The sequence below is a fragment of the Sebastes umbrosus genome, chromosome 1, assembly GCF_015220745.1.
Source record: "Sebastes umbrosus isolate fSebUmb1 chromosome 1, fSebUmb1.pri, whole genome shotgun sequence".
Taxonomy (NCBI): Eukaryota; Metazoa; Chordata; class Actinopteri; order Perciformes; family Sebastidae; genus Sebastes; species Sebastes umbrosus.
Window position 1 is genome coordinate 41,584,165 of NC_051269.1, and position 14,874 is coordinate 41,599,038.

General features: G+C 41.9%; 1 protein-coding gene across 2 annotated transcripts in view; it reads right to left on the minus strand.

Moving 5' to 3' along the window:
• LOC119496254 (integrin alpha-5-like) overlaps positions 1-14,874 on the minus strand; it is a 59,312-nt gene that overhangs the window by 9,596 nt on the left and 34,842 nt on the right. For both annotated transcript variants that reach the window (XM_037783451.1, XM_037783443.1), the window contains 5 exons: positions 13,921-14,058; positions 8,438-8,505; positions 2,237-2,387; positions 1,730-1,822; positions 1,342-1,421 (listed from right to left, as the gene is read on the minus strand). In XM_037783451.1, coding sequence (XP_037639379.1) covers positions 1,342-1,421; positions 1,730-1,822; positions 2,237-2,387; positions 8,438-8,505; positions 13,921-14,058 — 530 coding nt within the window. The remainder of the gene's footprint in view (positions 1-1,341; positions 1,422-1,729; positions 1,823-2,236; positions 2,388-8,437; positions 8,506-13,920; positions 14,059-14,874) is intronic.

The following is a 14,874-nucleotide window of genomic DNA, read 5'->3' on the forward strand; positions in this document are numbered from 1 at the left end:
ACATTGCTACATGCCCTGGCTCTGTGGCTCAGACTAATGGTACGTGTCCACCGGGGCGTTTTTCATCACGAGAGGACGCGCCGCTTCCCAGCATTGGACACTTGGTGGTCTGCCACGAGACACAACACACTCGGCACCTGATTGGACGAACGCTTTCCCTCCGTGGGCTGTTGCTCCAAAGCTTTCAAACCGGAAACAGTATGGAGGCTCGTTTGGAAACTTTCGTCTCTTATTTCACAAAAATAGTTCACCGAAATGTGTTTCTGAAAACATTTGAGGAGAGAAATAATCCATGTTGATGAATCTGTCTTTATTTTGGATCGACAGCGTTTATTTTAAAAGATTGTCGGGAGTTTGGAGAGGCGGCGAGTCGCGTCGGACGCCCTTGATTTTGCATAAAGTAGACTAGCCCTCAACTTTATGCAAATGAGGAACGGCCGTCGTGACGCTCTGTCTCTTGAATCGCGCCGCCACGCTAACCCAGAATTCATTTCACAGCTTCTTATGAATGGGAAGCATGGAAAGGACGGATCCTTTGGACACGTACCATGAGCCACACAACACTATTCCAGCCAATCAGCCACAGGGGGGCGTTCATGCTCGTGCCGATGGATGTATAAAGACAAAGGCAGTTGGAGCGAGAGGGATGGTAAATATGGACGGGGGGGTGTTTGTTTGGGTGTTGAGCTCAAATATCAACAATCTTTCTGTCCGAAATCGCATACTACGCACTGCATCGTCCAACATGCTTTTTTTGTGAGTAAACAGTAGTTTGTATATTTTTGGACACACTGAGAAGTAATTTAAGTCGTCACTTCCTGAGAGCATCCTTGCCGGTAGGAGACGTGTAACCACGGTAACCTGTACCTACCCCATGTGACCAAAACAACAATTTGTGAGAGTCAAAAAGGGGGCTGATCACATCGAGACGCGTCGCTACAGGCGTGTGGCCGGGGTCCGGCGAAACAGCTGATGCGCCTGTGGAGCGGGGCTTTGTGTTTAACCAGGCGTGACTATCGGAAAATATGGTCTCTCTCTATTGAAGCATTATTGATGTTATGGAGCTGTCCGTCAACAACGTTGTTGTCACTACCGCTTTGCATCATGGGATATTTATGCCGCCGTAGTGTCCGGCACTGTAATATTTCACCGATAAAAGTATGCAATTTGTGTACTATTGGTTTCTGACATACTAAAAGATCTCACATACTGTTTTAGTGTATCAACTAGCATGTTAGTGTGGCACTTCTGATGCAACCACTGACTCCACCTTTAAGGACTTGCAGATACAACACATGAACTTATCTCACCTCATAGTACTGAATCTGAAAAATGACCTACCTTCGTATTTGGAGCTCAAACTGAACAGTATTGTGAGTGTCCTTCAGTCTGGGCACAGTGAACCGAAGGCCGGCCCATAACTAGGAAATGAACCACAGAAAAATGTAAACAATTAACTCAAGTACCATGAGAAATGAATAATACAAACAAGGAAGAGATTTCATTACATTTGATTTACAGCTTCTGGTCTGATATATCCCACAGGGAGATATTTTGTCTACATGAAAGATTGATTTATGTTTTGTATGTTTTATCACGTCAATTCAAAAACGTTTTGGGTTTGAGTATGAGTTACGCTCTGCCGGAACAATTTGACTCGACTTAATTGTACCGAGACACAAAAACTGAAAAAGGCCAAAGACAACATGTGGGCTTTGTGGGCTCTTACGCTGGTACCAGACTTCATGGGGTTTCCCAGATCACACACGAGATAGCGGGTCTGGTTTTCTGCCTCATAGCTGCACGTCAGCTGAGTCAAGCTCTGGAGAGGACACAAAAACATCAAATACTGTCAACTCTGATATTAAGATTACTGGATAACTAAACACATACGTACTAAAATAGTGTGCCTTCTGTTTTTTTTTTAAACAAGACGTTTAGCTGGACAGACACTTTTATGAAGGATTGTGATGTTTTCTGCCACATCATGACTCCTGTTTTTTTGTTTTTTTTTCTTATACTGTGTTTTTATTCTGCTCAGATACGGTGGGAATGTGGGTTTTCCACATCAGCTGCTTTTCAGCACTGCTTTCAAGTGCTACGTTGTTGGAAACATGCTGTACATTGTTATGAAAGCCAGTGTTATTTCTACTTAAGTTGGAGAATAATAATAGTTCAGTAATAAAGAAATAATACTTATTACTGATATGGTTACAGTGACAGTTGTCTGCCTCACCACGTTGTTGCGTGCTATCCCGCTGTAGTCGGCCTCGGGGGGAAGCACCACGTAGAGCTCGGCCTCGTACGCCCCTCCCTCGCCCTCGTTCCTGGCGTTGAACGTCAGGCTCAGGGAGTTTTCATCACCCAGGTAAACCTCTGCTCGGTCACTGGAAGAGGAGAACCACAAGCACAACAAGGTCGTTGACAAAAAAACTAAAATAAGTATACCCTGTTAAGCATGTCCATGCATGCAAGGATGCAAATTGCAGCAACGACTGCACAATGAATGTTATTATAAGTTATGAGTTATAGAGTTATACAGGATAGGTCGAATGCCAGTGACTCCTAAAATGACTTATATGACTGTTCTATTTAACGGTCGCACAGTGGCAGTTTTAAATGGTTGTGTCTAGGAGGTAACCCACAAGTTGCAAAATGTTCGCAAGATGGTTAAGGTTATGCATTGACCTTGAATTGTTAAGGTTAGGATAAGTAGTTGGGCAGTGAGTCTTGCAAGAGTTTTTTCAATTTGTGGGTTACCTTCTAGACACAACCGTTTTAAACACGTAATTGTTCTATTTAACGTTGTGAAACGGTCACAGTTTTAAACACGTGGTTTACGTTGTGAAATGGAACAATTTGGTTAGGTTTAGGCAACAAAATGACTTGGTTCGACTAAGGAAATGATCACAGCTCGGGTTAAAGTAAGCATGTTTGTTACAAAACTACGTTAGCACGTAACCATGTTAGTACACAACCGTCACATACTACGTCGTGACTGGAAGCGAACGCTGATAAGAGGTTGAACCAAAACAGTAAAATCAAGGACCATAAAAACAAAACAATGAGCTGGAAGCTGCTAAACGCTCCGTAGAGCTGAGGATAATTCTATGTGGGTTCACCCCTTTCATGTTACACATAGTCATTTGATCCATTACTAATATAAAACTATATATATATATATATATATATATATACAGTATATATATATATATATATATACTGTATATATAAGTTAAATAAAATAGAATAAAAACAAAAAAATTAAGCACCTTGATTCAAGGTTTTAGTCTTCTAGGATGGCAACGTTGGCCCAACACTTTGGTCCAGATTGAAATATCTCAAACATCTACTAGACAGCTCACCATGAAATTCTGAACAGACATTCACGGTCCATTCATCAGAGGACCGTCTGCCATCAGCAGGTCAAACGTTTTACTTTCTACTGTGAAATACTCCCACATCTACCAGATGGATCGCCACAAAGGTTTGTAGAGATAATCGTGATTATAAATCACCTGCGATCTTCGACTTTTCCTCGAGCGCCACCACGAGGCTGGTGTCTCAACAACTATTAGATGAACCGTCATGAAAGTTGATACACACACATTCATGTCCCCTGCAGGTCGAATAGAGTGCTCCAGGGATGACGTATTTTTGTAGGCCAACCAGGAAGTTAGCATCGCCCTGGTTCCCTCTCTATGTTAATAACTTTAGAGATCCCTTAAATTTTCACCATCAGTGCCACCGTCAAATGGAAAAAAATGGTAAATATACCAGCTCAACATCAGAATGATTGCATTGTCATTGCAGACTGTAGACACTATAGACTTTTATTTCTTGAGGTATTTTAAAAGTAGTATTTCCCATGAGTATCTATTACGCAGCTATTTTTTTTTGTCAGTCATTAGAAGGGCATTTTTATCTACTACAATCCAAATGACTGAAAATAGCAGCTTCCATATACAGCCTCTATTTGTTGGCACAGTTTAGTTAGCTTTATCTCTGCTGCTGTTGGTGCAGGCCACGACCAGAATGCCCCGAGAAGTAATTGTAAAACTTAATGAAAAGCAGGGACGTGAAGTCTTTCCAGACAATGCATCTCTGTTTTAGAACAGTCCCCAAAGGCCATTTCCTCCTGCGTATCTGTCCGTGACTGACCTGGGAAATGACCCAAATCTGATCACTGTGATTTGTCTCAGGAAACCGACCCCCACCTTATTCCGCATGTTCACAGCAGACGCCCCTGTGTGCAAACACACTTTTCAGTGAGAGTGATAAATCCTCTCGACACTCTCCCGACTCCAGCCCTCCCCCAACGGCTACACTTTGTGGTGGTAAATTCATGTTTCTATTGAGCAGAAAGAGGAGAAAGGAGTCTGGTTGAGGGTCAGAATCAGGGTTCTTCTCTCATTCCTCGTTTCCTCTTCCCCTTCCCCCTCCGTCTTCAGAGGGTCTGGACGCAGTGACCCCTCGCTAGGTAAGACAACCACCAGATGATTTTAATTAGGCCTGGGCAAGTTTAGCGAATGCAGAGGAAGCAACACTGATACACCAACACTCAGCAGATGCTGAGAACAAACAGAAATCTGGAGCGTATGTTTGAGATGTTAACAACACCGAGGTTCACTCTCTGGGAAAATATAACGGTGGATCATGAAGCTCGTAAAAGCATAATTGAAGCCAGAGGATACAACTCAGACACCAGTGACAGGGTTGTGAATGTCAAACATCCCACCGTTTGCAAATTCTTGGCTAGCGAGAGAAAAACGCTGTGTCTTATAGTATCAGTCAATGAAGGGAAATTGTGTTTAGTGAAAGTGCTGAATCATTCCAGTTCGGTCCCGTGGAAACAAATGCAGATCTTTGAGTTTTTCGTGGGAGACTTCTGCAGCTAAGAGAAATCACATGGCCATGTAATGCAAAACACTCCTCATAACAGAGCTGGCTGGGAGGAGAGAGGCTGCTCGCTTTGTGAATGGGCTGAGACATTACCAGATATTTGGCTGACGTCCATTCACCAACAAGGATACATGATTAATTAGCAATAACACGTGTGAATCTTTCCTCCGTATCTGTTTCTCCAGATATGAGCTGTAAACTATGTCTTATCTTTTGTGTCTTAAATGCTCTGAGTCACAGAATCCTGTTGATATATCATTCCCATTCTTCTTCTCTTTGATTATCTTTCACCAAACTCAATGTCTCTCCCTGCAGATAAGGCAGACAACCACAGCATGCTTCATTGACTATCACTAGTTAACTCACTGGAAGAACTGACCCTGAGTTTAAAGGTACTCTGTCGAGTTGTATTGTAAGCAAAGACAGGAATGTTTACATTCAGTTTTCTCATCAAAATGCAATGTTTATATCCTTGAGGCTTAAAAAAATGTTTGAATGCATTTACTTCCTCATAAAACATATGAAAAGCTGATTTTTTATATTCTTTAGCCTGCATTTATTTATTGTGTCATAATGATCAGTGAAACAAGGCAAAAGTGAGCATGGCTCACGTACACCCGCTCACTGCTTGACCCCTGCTAAAGTAGGGCCAAAGGCTTTGCCCTTTTTGAAAAATGTCAAAACTGTTGGGCACCCTGGACTTCTGTCCCCCAAAAGGCACAACTAAACCACACTGTCAACCATCTTACCAAATTTGAAGTTGCTAAGTTAAATAGTTTCAGAGTTCTGCTCCGCAAACGAAAGTGTGACACTTAAACGGACGGACAGACGGATGGACGGACAGACGGAACGCTATATAACCCCGACTGCGTTGTCGCAGGGGTATAATAACATGGAACCATCCAGAGAAATGTTTATCATGTCCTCATGCTAATGTGCATACACATACATACCTCCTGATGCATGTACACATGTATGCATCAAACTGCTAGTAAAAGCGCTGCTCCATTGCACTACTACTAGTCAAAAACAACTTTTGAAGATTTACATCCAGCCTTCTTTTATCCGTTGTTAAGTGGCCATGGTATAAGTGTGGTAATGCACTCTGAGGTGTCCTACTATAGAAAATAATGGACTGAGGAGGAAACACCACATTTTGAAGCAGAATTGTGTCGCGTCTTTTTTCCTTGTGCAGTATCATATACTTATGAGACCTCTAAAATCATTGATAACGTCCATGATTCGATTCTGGCCGAGGGATCTTTGTCATAACTCTGTTTCTCCCCATGTCTCTTTACACATGGGCTGCCAAATAAAGGCACGAAAAAAAACCCATATATATATCAAAAGAAGTAGAATTTCTCTGCCATTATACAACACTCATCAGAGACAACATGAGAAAACAACACAGTTCATCATCATGTCATTAATTACAGCGGCCCCATTCAGGCGTCCCTCGTTCCAGAATAAAAGTCCCATTCATTTTTCCCGTAGCCAATATTATGTCACTCTCAGTTGGAGCACTTCTACGGATCGGATTGAAACTCTCCCAGTTCAATCATCAATCCAAAAGATTAACGACTGTGTTAGAAAATATCTGGTCCATTGAAGAAGTCAAAGCATATGCCTGTGTCCATGTAAATCACTGAGCTTTAAACTCTGTTATGTGTGTCACTAACTGCATGAGGAAGCTCATGTTGACTGTGTTGAGAGAACTGAAAACACAATCTGCAGCTTAAATCAGTTCAGTTTAAAATTCTACACACATTTCGGATTAAATTCTGCAACCATGGCGCCATGTTTTGCTCTGAACTGCACACACAAAGCGTTTTGAATTTGCTACCGCTCTGATTTGTGCCTCTGACCGGCTTCCTCTCCATGGCAACGGTGGCCCAGGCTCATGGGTATGCTAATATTTTGGCGACCACAACATACAGTAAACCTATAAGGTTGTTACTGAGAGCCCCGTATTTCTTTGTTCAGTAACATTGAGGACATCATTTAAAGAAGAATGGACATACAGAATGGAGAAAAACACTTGCGGAACCATTGGCCCTAGCTTTTGTGTTTGTTTGTTTTGTTTGTTTGATGTTTATGTGATCATATCATGTGATTGTATTTATTCTGTGTTCGGATCCAAGTGCTCATTGCAGTGTTATTATTTTTTCACAAACCATGGATTAAATGACTATGTGTAATGTGAAATGGGTGGCATGTAGTGAATAAAGCTTGGGTAGGTAACAATGGAGAAATCAGCAAGAGTACGCTAGATTTTAAACATTATCCAACTGAGAAACTCAGCCCAGTGTCGTCCACTCCTTTCCAATAAAAGTAGCTAGCAGCACTAGCTGATAACCAGCTCGAAAAAGTCCCTAAATTTAGAGATAAAGTCAACAATTAGGCAACACTGACAGTCCGTCCCTTCAGGCCTCCCTCCAAAGCCACTCCACCAAAAATTATCATTATGAACATAAACAATGAACACGGCCACTGTTAGTACTCATAAATGCCAAGCTAGCAGCTCGTAGAAGACTCCGGTGATGCACAACGAGAGGACGAGCAGAGTAAGCTCAGGCAGGTAGCACAGCCAATGAAATGATTGGATGTGTTTATTACAGTCCTGCAACAGCTACAGACACCAGATTGTTTTTCTTTTTCGTCAGAGCATGAGCATGCAACTATAAACCCCAAAAATATATCACCCAACTCTACAGTTCCCCTCAACCCTATGGAGCATTGTAGCACCTCTCAGCTCATTGTTTTGGTTTTACGACCTGCAACTTTATTGTTTTGGTTCGTTCTCAACGCTCTTTTTTTAAACCCACTGTACGCTACAGTACCTGCTCAGCACCAAACAGCACATGGACAAAATTAGCAACTAGCTAGTGAACATGCTGAAGCATTTATCAGCCGAAGAGGCCGATATTTCCCTCGACAGTTGGAGGAGGCCAAAAACAGAGCAAAAAGGAGAGTGAGTATTGGACTTACATTCATTTGGTGTCACAAACCATGGCTCCTAATGAATGCTAATGTCGCTCTGTGTCTGCTGACTGTATTTGCTAACACCTTAGCCATACCACCTTCATTTCAAGTTCACAGCTTGTTTTGCTTTCCTAAATCAGGCCAAATAACTCTGTTAATACTGCTCTGAACAGTATGGCCTGTGCAGTGGCATTTTGTTTTGTGTGTGTGGTTCCAGTAAGTGGTGCTGTTTACTTTGTGTATTCAGCCAGGACTTCCACTGCTGCTCATGCTAACTATGCAGTTCTTCTTCTGTTCATTCCACAAAAAACAGAAACATAAAATGCATCACTTCAAGTGCAGCAGAGGAAAGAGCCACCAGACACGCTGGGTGTTTCACATGGCAAATGTAAGTGCTTTCCTCAGTATACGTTGAATTTCTGGTGTGTTTTATCATTCACAGATGAAAAAAACAAACGCTGTGGCAGATTAGCAAAGCAGGACTGGGGGGAGGGGGGTTCAGTTGTGTTTGTTGAATCAGGTAAAGTAATAAGAGTCGTGATTTTCCTCTCACCCATAAACAGCCAGCTTGAGGTCAGGGACGCAGATGTTGTCCTCTCCACAATCGAGTTGAATCTGGGCCTGAGAAAGAAAGAAAGATGGATAGAGATAAATGGAGGGAAGAGGGAGGAGCGAGGGATGGTCATGATGGGTGAAAGAGAGAGAGAGAGGTATCCAGGGAATAAGGTCCAAAGGTATGGAGAGAGAGGAAAGCTTTTGAGGAAGTGGATGTTTACAGAAGCCTGCACACTAGATTCATGATTTAATGAAAGGATAAGAGAGGATAAAGACTATACATCTCCTCCATATATGCACAAAACGTGAACAATATTTGCAACAACCAGATGCCAAGAAGTTGTGTGAAAGCAGCATCCTTTCATGTTTTGCGGGATAAACGTAATATGTGCTTTACATGTGGGAACAAAGGGAAGAGTAGAGAAAACATGGTGAAGGTTCAGGAGAATGAGAGGATGATGAATTCCATCCAAACAAGTATTACATTTTTGCGGAAAAGCCTCGATCACAAAGAGTGAAAACCTCACTTTTAAAAAGAGAGTTGGGCTTAATCTGCTCTGTAGTCTATCGTGACAGAAGACTTGGTAAAAACCACAGTAAAAGATAAATGTGATTTGATTTGGAGACATTGTTTTTTTCCAGCTTGTCCTGTCAGATCTTTGCTTTACTCTCTCTTTTCTGTCCCTCCACCATTTCTTCCATGTAGCTTCATAGTGTCATTGTTGCCCTCATCTCTCCCAACATATGGGAAACATTAGATTCCCAAAGAATGCTACAGAGAGCAAAGAATCAGCCTGGCAATGGTTAACAGTGTCTCAGTGGAGATTCCTCATCCAAGTCCCTGGTTTTACATCCACTGAGGAATCGAGAGGCTATCGGTCATTTAACACCAACCAGACAGGAGCACACACACTCTGTAATATTTCTAAGATCAAGTGATGAGTCCCAACTTATCTTCCCTCCCTTCCAACCACTTTTCATCTCTTTTTCACTTTCATCTCTTCATCTTCCATACGTTTGATCCATGTGATCCATGTTTCCCTCCAGCTCTTAAAGGAATATACACCCCGCTGTCAGCCTGTTGGTCAACTTCAAGATGTGAAATGATGAAAACGCAGGCATCAAAATCATAGCTGGTAGACCACTGACTACGGCATTACATGCTAAAATGGATAAAATGTTCAGTCTCTCCCGAATTAAGAATCTAAATTAAGAATCGTTGTAATAGTTAAAGTAATAATCTTGAAGATTTTCATTTAAATAAATGTCTTTTAAGTCACTATCTATCGCCGAATGAGGCAACACAATGATGATTAAGCCTACGGTCCACTGATGAAAGGCCTTTCATTTGCAGCAAAGTATTACAAACTGGGTGTCTGTGGCGACATTCCTGGGAATTCCCGACATTGTTTGGATCTCTGGGAGGTGAGATCCAAAAACACACCTGAAATTACCGCTTAGGTGCTGCCAAAGAGAACGGAACGGAGATCTTTGAGATTTTGACTTTAAATTAGGGCTGTCAAAGTTAGCGCAAATTGTTTTAATGCCACTGATCTCTTTAACGCATTAACGCAACTTGCGATTTTTAGTGTGAGTGAAGATACTGGTATCATATGAAACTATAAAACCTAAAGAATCCATTGATATCATGTCATACTAGCTTGTTGCGAAGAACATGGGATTTTCAAAGGGATCCCTTGACCTCTCACCTCAAGATATGGGAATAAAAACAACAGCTGTTGTTGCCTGATGGGCTGCAGGTTGCCATGTTATGATTTTTTATACTAAATGCAGTACCTGTGAGGGATTCTAGACAATATCTGATATTGTTTTGTGTTCATAATTAATTTCCAATAATAAATATATACATACATTTGCATAATTTGTGCATATTTGCCCACCGCCATGGTGATAAGAGTATTAAATACTTGACAAATCTCCCTTTAAAAGGTACATATTGAAGACATGAAAAATGTGTGATTTATTTGTGATTAATCACAAATAACTATGGACCATGATGCGATTAATCGTGATTAAATATTTTAAACGATAGACAGCCCTAGTTTAAAAATGTACTATAACCGCTTGGGAATAGTTTTATCAAATAGAATCTGAATTTATACAGTTTCAAGAAAAAGTGTCATTAACTTAATAAAGCTCCGGTACTGTACTGTACTGTGTGAAATCATGGATCTAATGAGCAGTGATTAGTCAGGTCTCAGAATTATGTTCAAAATGACACATGCATTCAGTGTTGCCAACTATTTTCAATAGAAAGTATCTAAAGCCCGCTTGAAAAGTTGTCAGAGTAATCGTAGATTACGTCACACTCTCATTTGCATTTCAGTGAGTGAATGGCTCAGGCCCATCTTACATCCAGGACACGGTCAAACCGTGCACCCTGTACACCCCAGCCTGTCCACGACGCTCTGCTACTGCCAACAGGCTTGCTAATCCCTCCCTACGAATAGATGTAAACTATCCAGGCAGTTCAACCAGTGGTTTACGCAGGCATGTCCTATGGCTGGGTATGGCTGCATGTGATGCATACTCCTTCCCTGTCTCTGCATACAGTAATAACCGCACTATAAGGAAGGTCAGACGCTCCCACAGCAGCACTAGGATGTACTAACTGGTAAGAGGATATGCTGAAACACAGAGAATCAATTGAGAAAGCATTGTAGTCAAATCTGACAGAATAACATCAGACTACATTCAACTATATCCATGGAGAGAAATCCCAGGACTCCTGGGAAAAAAGCAATATATTCCTGAGAAGTCATTTCAAATCACTGGAAAAACCTTCAAACCTAGCGGGTGTGCAGAAAGGCGGACTCCGCCAGCAACAATAAAACCTACCATGTAGAGAGGCAATTACAGAGCATTAATACATTAAAGGCAGGGTGGGCGATCCTGAGAAACGAGCAAGAGTACACTCGATTTTTAAAAATGATCCAGCCGAAAAAAACGAGCCTAGTGTGGTCAACTCTTTTCCAATGAAAGTAGCTAGCAGCATTAGCTGCTAACTAGCTCTAAATCTAGAGAGGAAGTCGCCAAGTCGGCAACACGGACAGTCCGTCGCTTCAGGCCTCCCTCCAAAGCCACTCCCCCAAAATTATCATTATGAACATAAACCTATCCTAATGAATGTAAACAACTAACATGGCTATTGTTAGTAGTTACAGCTGTCAAACTAGCAGCTGGAAGATCTGTCATATCACTACATTCGGGCCGAATTAATTGGACGGGTCAGAGCATTTGTTATTGATTGCTGTCGGGATGTCATGAGAATTTCAACTAATATAACAAAAAAAATTTAAAATCTTCACCATCCCTGCCATTAAATGGATTTACATTTATAGAGTTAATAATGGGGTTTGACATTATGAAACTGTTAAGCAGTATAATCTCAACTGTAGATGTGGTCAGATATGTGGCCTGTTGCACTGTGACGACACCCAGTCTACACAATATAAAACATTTAACAGCTTGGTAGCAGCAAAACCATAATTTTCAGCCGTGATTCATTTTCTCTTGATGGACTAGAAACAGTAAAATCCACTCCATTTAAATGCATGCATATGTAAGTATATGCAACCCGGTATCACGCCAAAGCATGTAATAGAGCTGCCTGTCCACCAGAGGATAGCGTGTCAGTGTGCCGTTTTGCCTCGCCGAGGCGTGAATATTACACGTGTGAATGAAAGTGCAGTACCAGCAGGGGGCAGCAAAAACACTCACAAAAACACTCACTTCGGCCGTCGGACAGTTTGGGGCCGTCTATGAGCCTCTGTCGGTCTAGTTTCTACGTGCTAACTGGACGTCGGCTGTACTTTTTGCGGTGTGTTCGGGTGCAACTTGTCGGCCAAAGCAAAGGCGACGTGAGGCGATGCAACAGCAGCCTTCATCGCCGCTAGTTCTCTGATGTCGGGTTGGTGTGTCCTCAGCTTTGGGTTTAGGAAAAAACATCATGGTTGGTCTTAAAATAAGTATGTAAACTAAGTACAATACGTACGGAAACGGCGTCACATCAGTATGGAAAACATGTCACAAACGTTACTAAAAAACACGTCAAAAACCCCATTAACGTAATTTACAAAACAAAAAAACAGTCATGCTTAAAAGTTGTGCGTTCGTTGGACCCATCCACCTCCCCTCCCGCACACCATAAGCAGTCTTTGTCACTTTTTTATTCAACGTCACTAGCTCTGAGCGTAGCATATTTACACGGATGCTTTTACATTGCAGTCAATACAGACTACAAGGCGTACAAATGACACGCCAAAAGCAAGAACAGCGTTCTTATTGCACGCTTTTGCATTATTGTGTCATTCATATGCCTTTTTGTATGACTGGGCTTGTACATGCTAATTATAGTGTATGCTAAATTGTTAGCATGGAGCCTAGTGTCCCTCTAGACATTATGTAAACTGAAGTGTTAGTATGAAGCATCAGGGAACATGGATGATCATTGAAATGTTGATTCCTCTCACATAAAGAGAAAGAACAACAACAGATGAAATTCATAGTGTTGCCTTGAAGGTTTCTAGGCTGAAAAAAAGTTGGTGTGTTCTGTTAAAAAAGCCTCACATCACACTCACTTCACCTTCTATCACTCACATAAACATGTGCACGTTTTCAGGCTCTGGCTCTTGCCTGGCGGAGGAAATCACTGGCAACATACATAAACAAACCACAACCAGATGTCTGCGAGCAGAGCGCTGCCCCACCCAAACGGAGCTGTCAGTCCTCCCTCTGTGTTTTTGCAGAGCCATGACTCGCCGGTCCTCCATAAACCTCCCAACTCTTCATATAGGAAACTCTACCAATGGAGACCAGAGTGCAGTAATCAGCTCACGCTCCACCAGGCCTGACCCTCAACCTCTAACCAGATGGGCTTCGGCACTGCAGAGGGGCCTTACATTTGATGTCAATTTTAAAAACGGCGGCCTGTAGCCTCCGTCTTTGCCATTCAAATAAATTCCCTGCATGCAAAATGTAAACAGTGGGAGATGTGCTGGAGGGTGAAGTTAAACCTGTATAGTACAGAGAACCGCTGTGTGTGGAAAACACCGTTTGTACATGTGAAAATGTTCATCTGTCACGCTCTCTCTCCTCTGGTAATCATTGTGGTCAGTGTCTGTTTAGTTCATAACATGCAAGGCGTGCGGCCATAAGTGGTGTGGTGTGGCAATGGAATATATAGAAACAGTTTACAACTCCACACTGAGATGCACTTCATATCTTTGGGAGTTGAACTACTAAAAAATAATAGATGGATTTCCAGTTTGGATATTCAGGAAGGATTTCTCAACCTGGATATTTCTGACATGCATTTATTGCACATCATGTTCAAGCAGCGTACACTGTAAATGTAAAAATAGCAACACCGGAACTTGAATCTGAAATGTTTTTAAACTGTACTGCGTGACTCTTTACGTGGCTACGGAGTTATTTTGCATCATGAGCTAATATACATACCTTCTGCTGTATACACTGCTCTGTGTCATAATTCAGGACTGGTCTGAGGCCATGCTGGTCCACTGAGGCATGAGGATCCAGACTGAAGTTAAGGCTGATGAAAATGGGAGAGAGTTTATCCCGAAACTCGTCTTCAGCCTGCAACAGAGGAAAGATGCAACTATGTGAGTAACTGATGTGGACCACACAGATCCATGTGTTGTCTCCAAGAACTGACTGACATCTGTCTGGTGTATTAATGTCTGTTCTTAATATTCTGACGCTTCCGATGAGGAGTGAAAGATGGTTAGAAATCTGTCGTTAGTGTAGGAATTTTCCAGCCTTTAAGCGCAGATTATAGTGAAACCCTCTTCCAAGTAAATGTACAAGCTGTCACATTATACAAAATCAAAAGCAGATGTTATTGGCCTAAATGTAGGATTTAGTCCGGTTTAAGTTTCTCTAAAATGTGACATGAATTCTGTTTAACCAGCCACGATGATGAAGAAAGAGTAGAAGGAAGAAATGGTGTACAAACAGATACGTGTTGACTGGCAGTTTCCAACCATCTCTTATCCTGTCAAAGAGCAAAGTGCTCTGATCATTATGTCCTTACAATGAACGTACACATATGACTTAAGTGTTTCTGGCAGGCATTTACTTTGATCAGGTCCCCACTGAGTGATGAGAAGATTGGTACTGTACTAGTTTCCCCCCTCAAATGGCACTTCAAACAGCAACATCAAGCCCCCGTCTATAAGGAAATGACTTTAACCTCTGTCCTACCGGCGACTTAATTACATTCACCTGGTGCTGCAGGTGCAACATAGACTTTGGTTAGATGGCTCGGATGACAACCGGCGGGGCTCCTGATGGCCAAGATTAAGAGCCAGAGAATTTGTGAAACATATAAAAGGTGTTGAGACTGAGAAATAGTTAGTGCACAATACTTTTAAATAGGGCCATCATTCGATT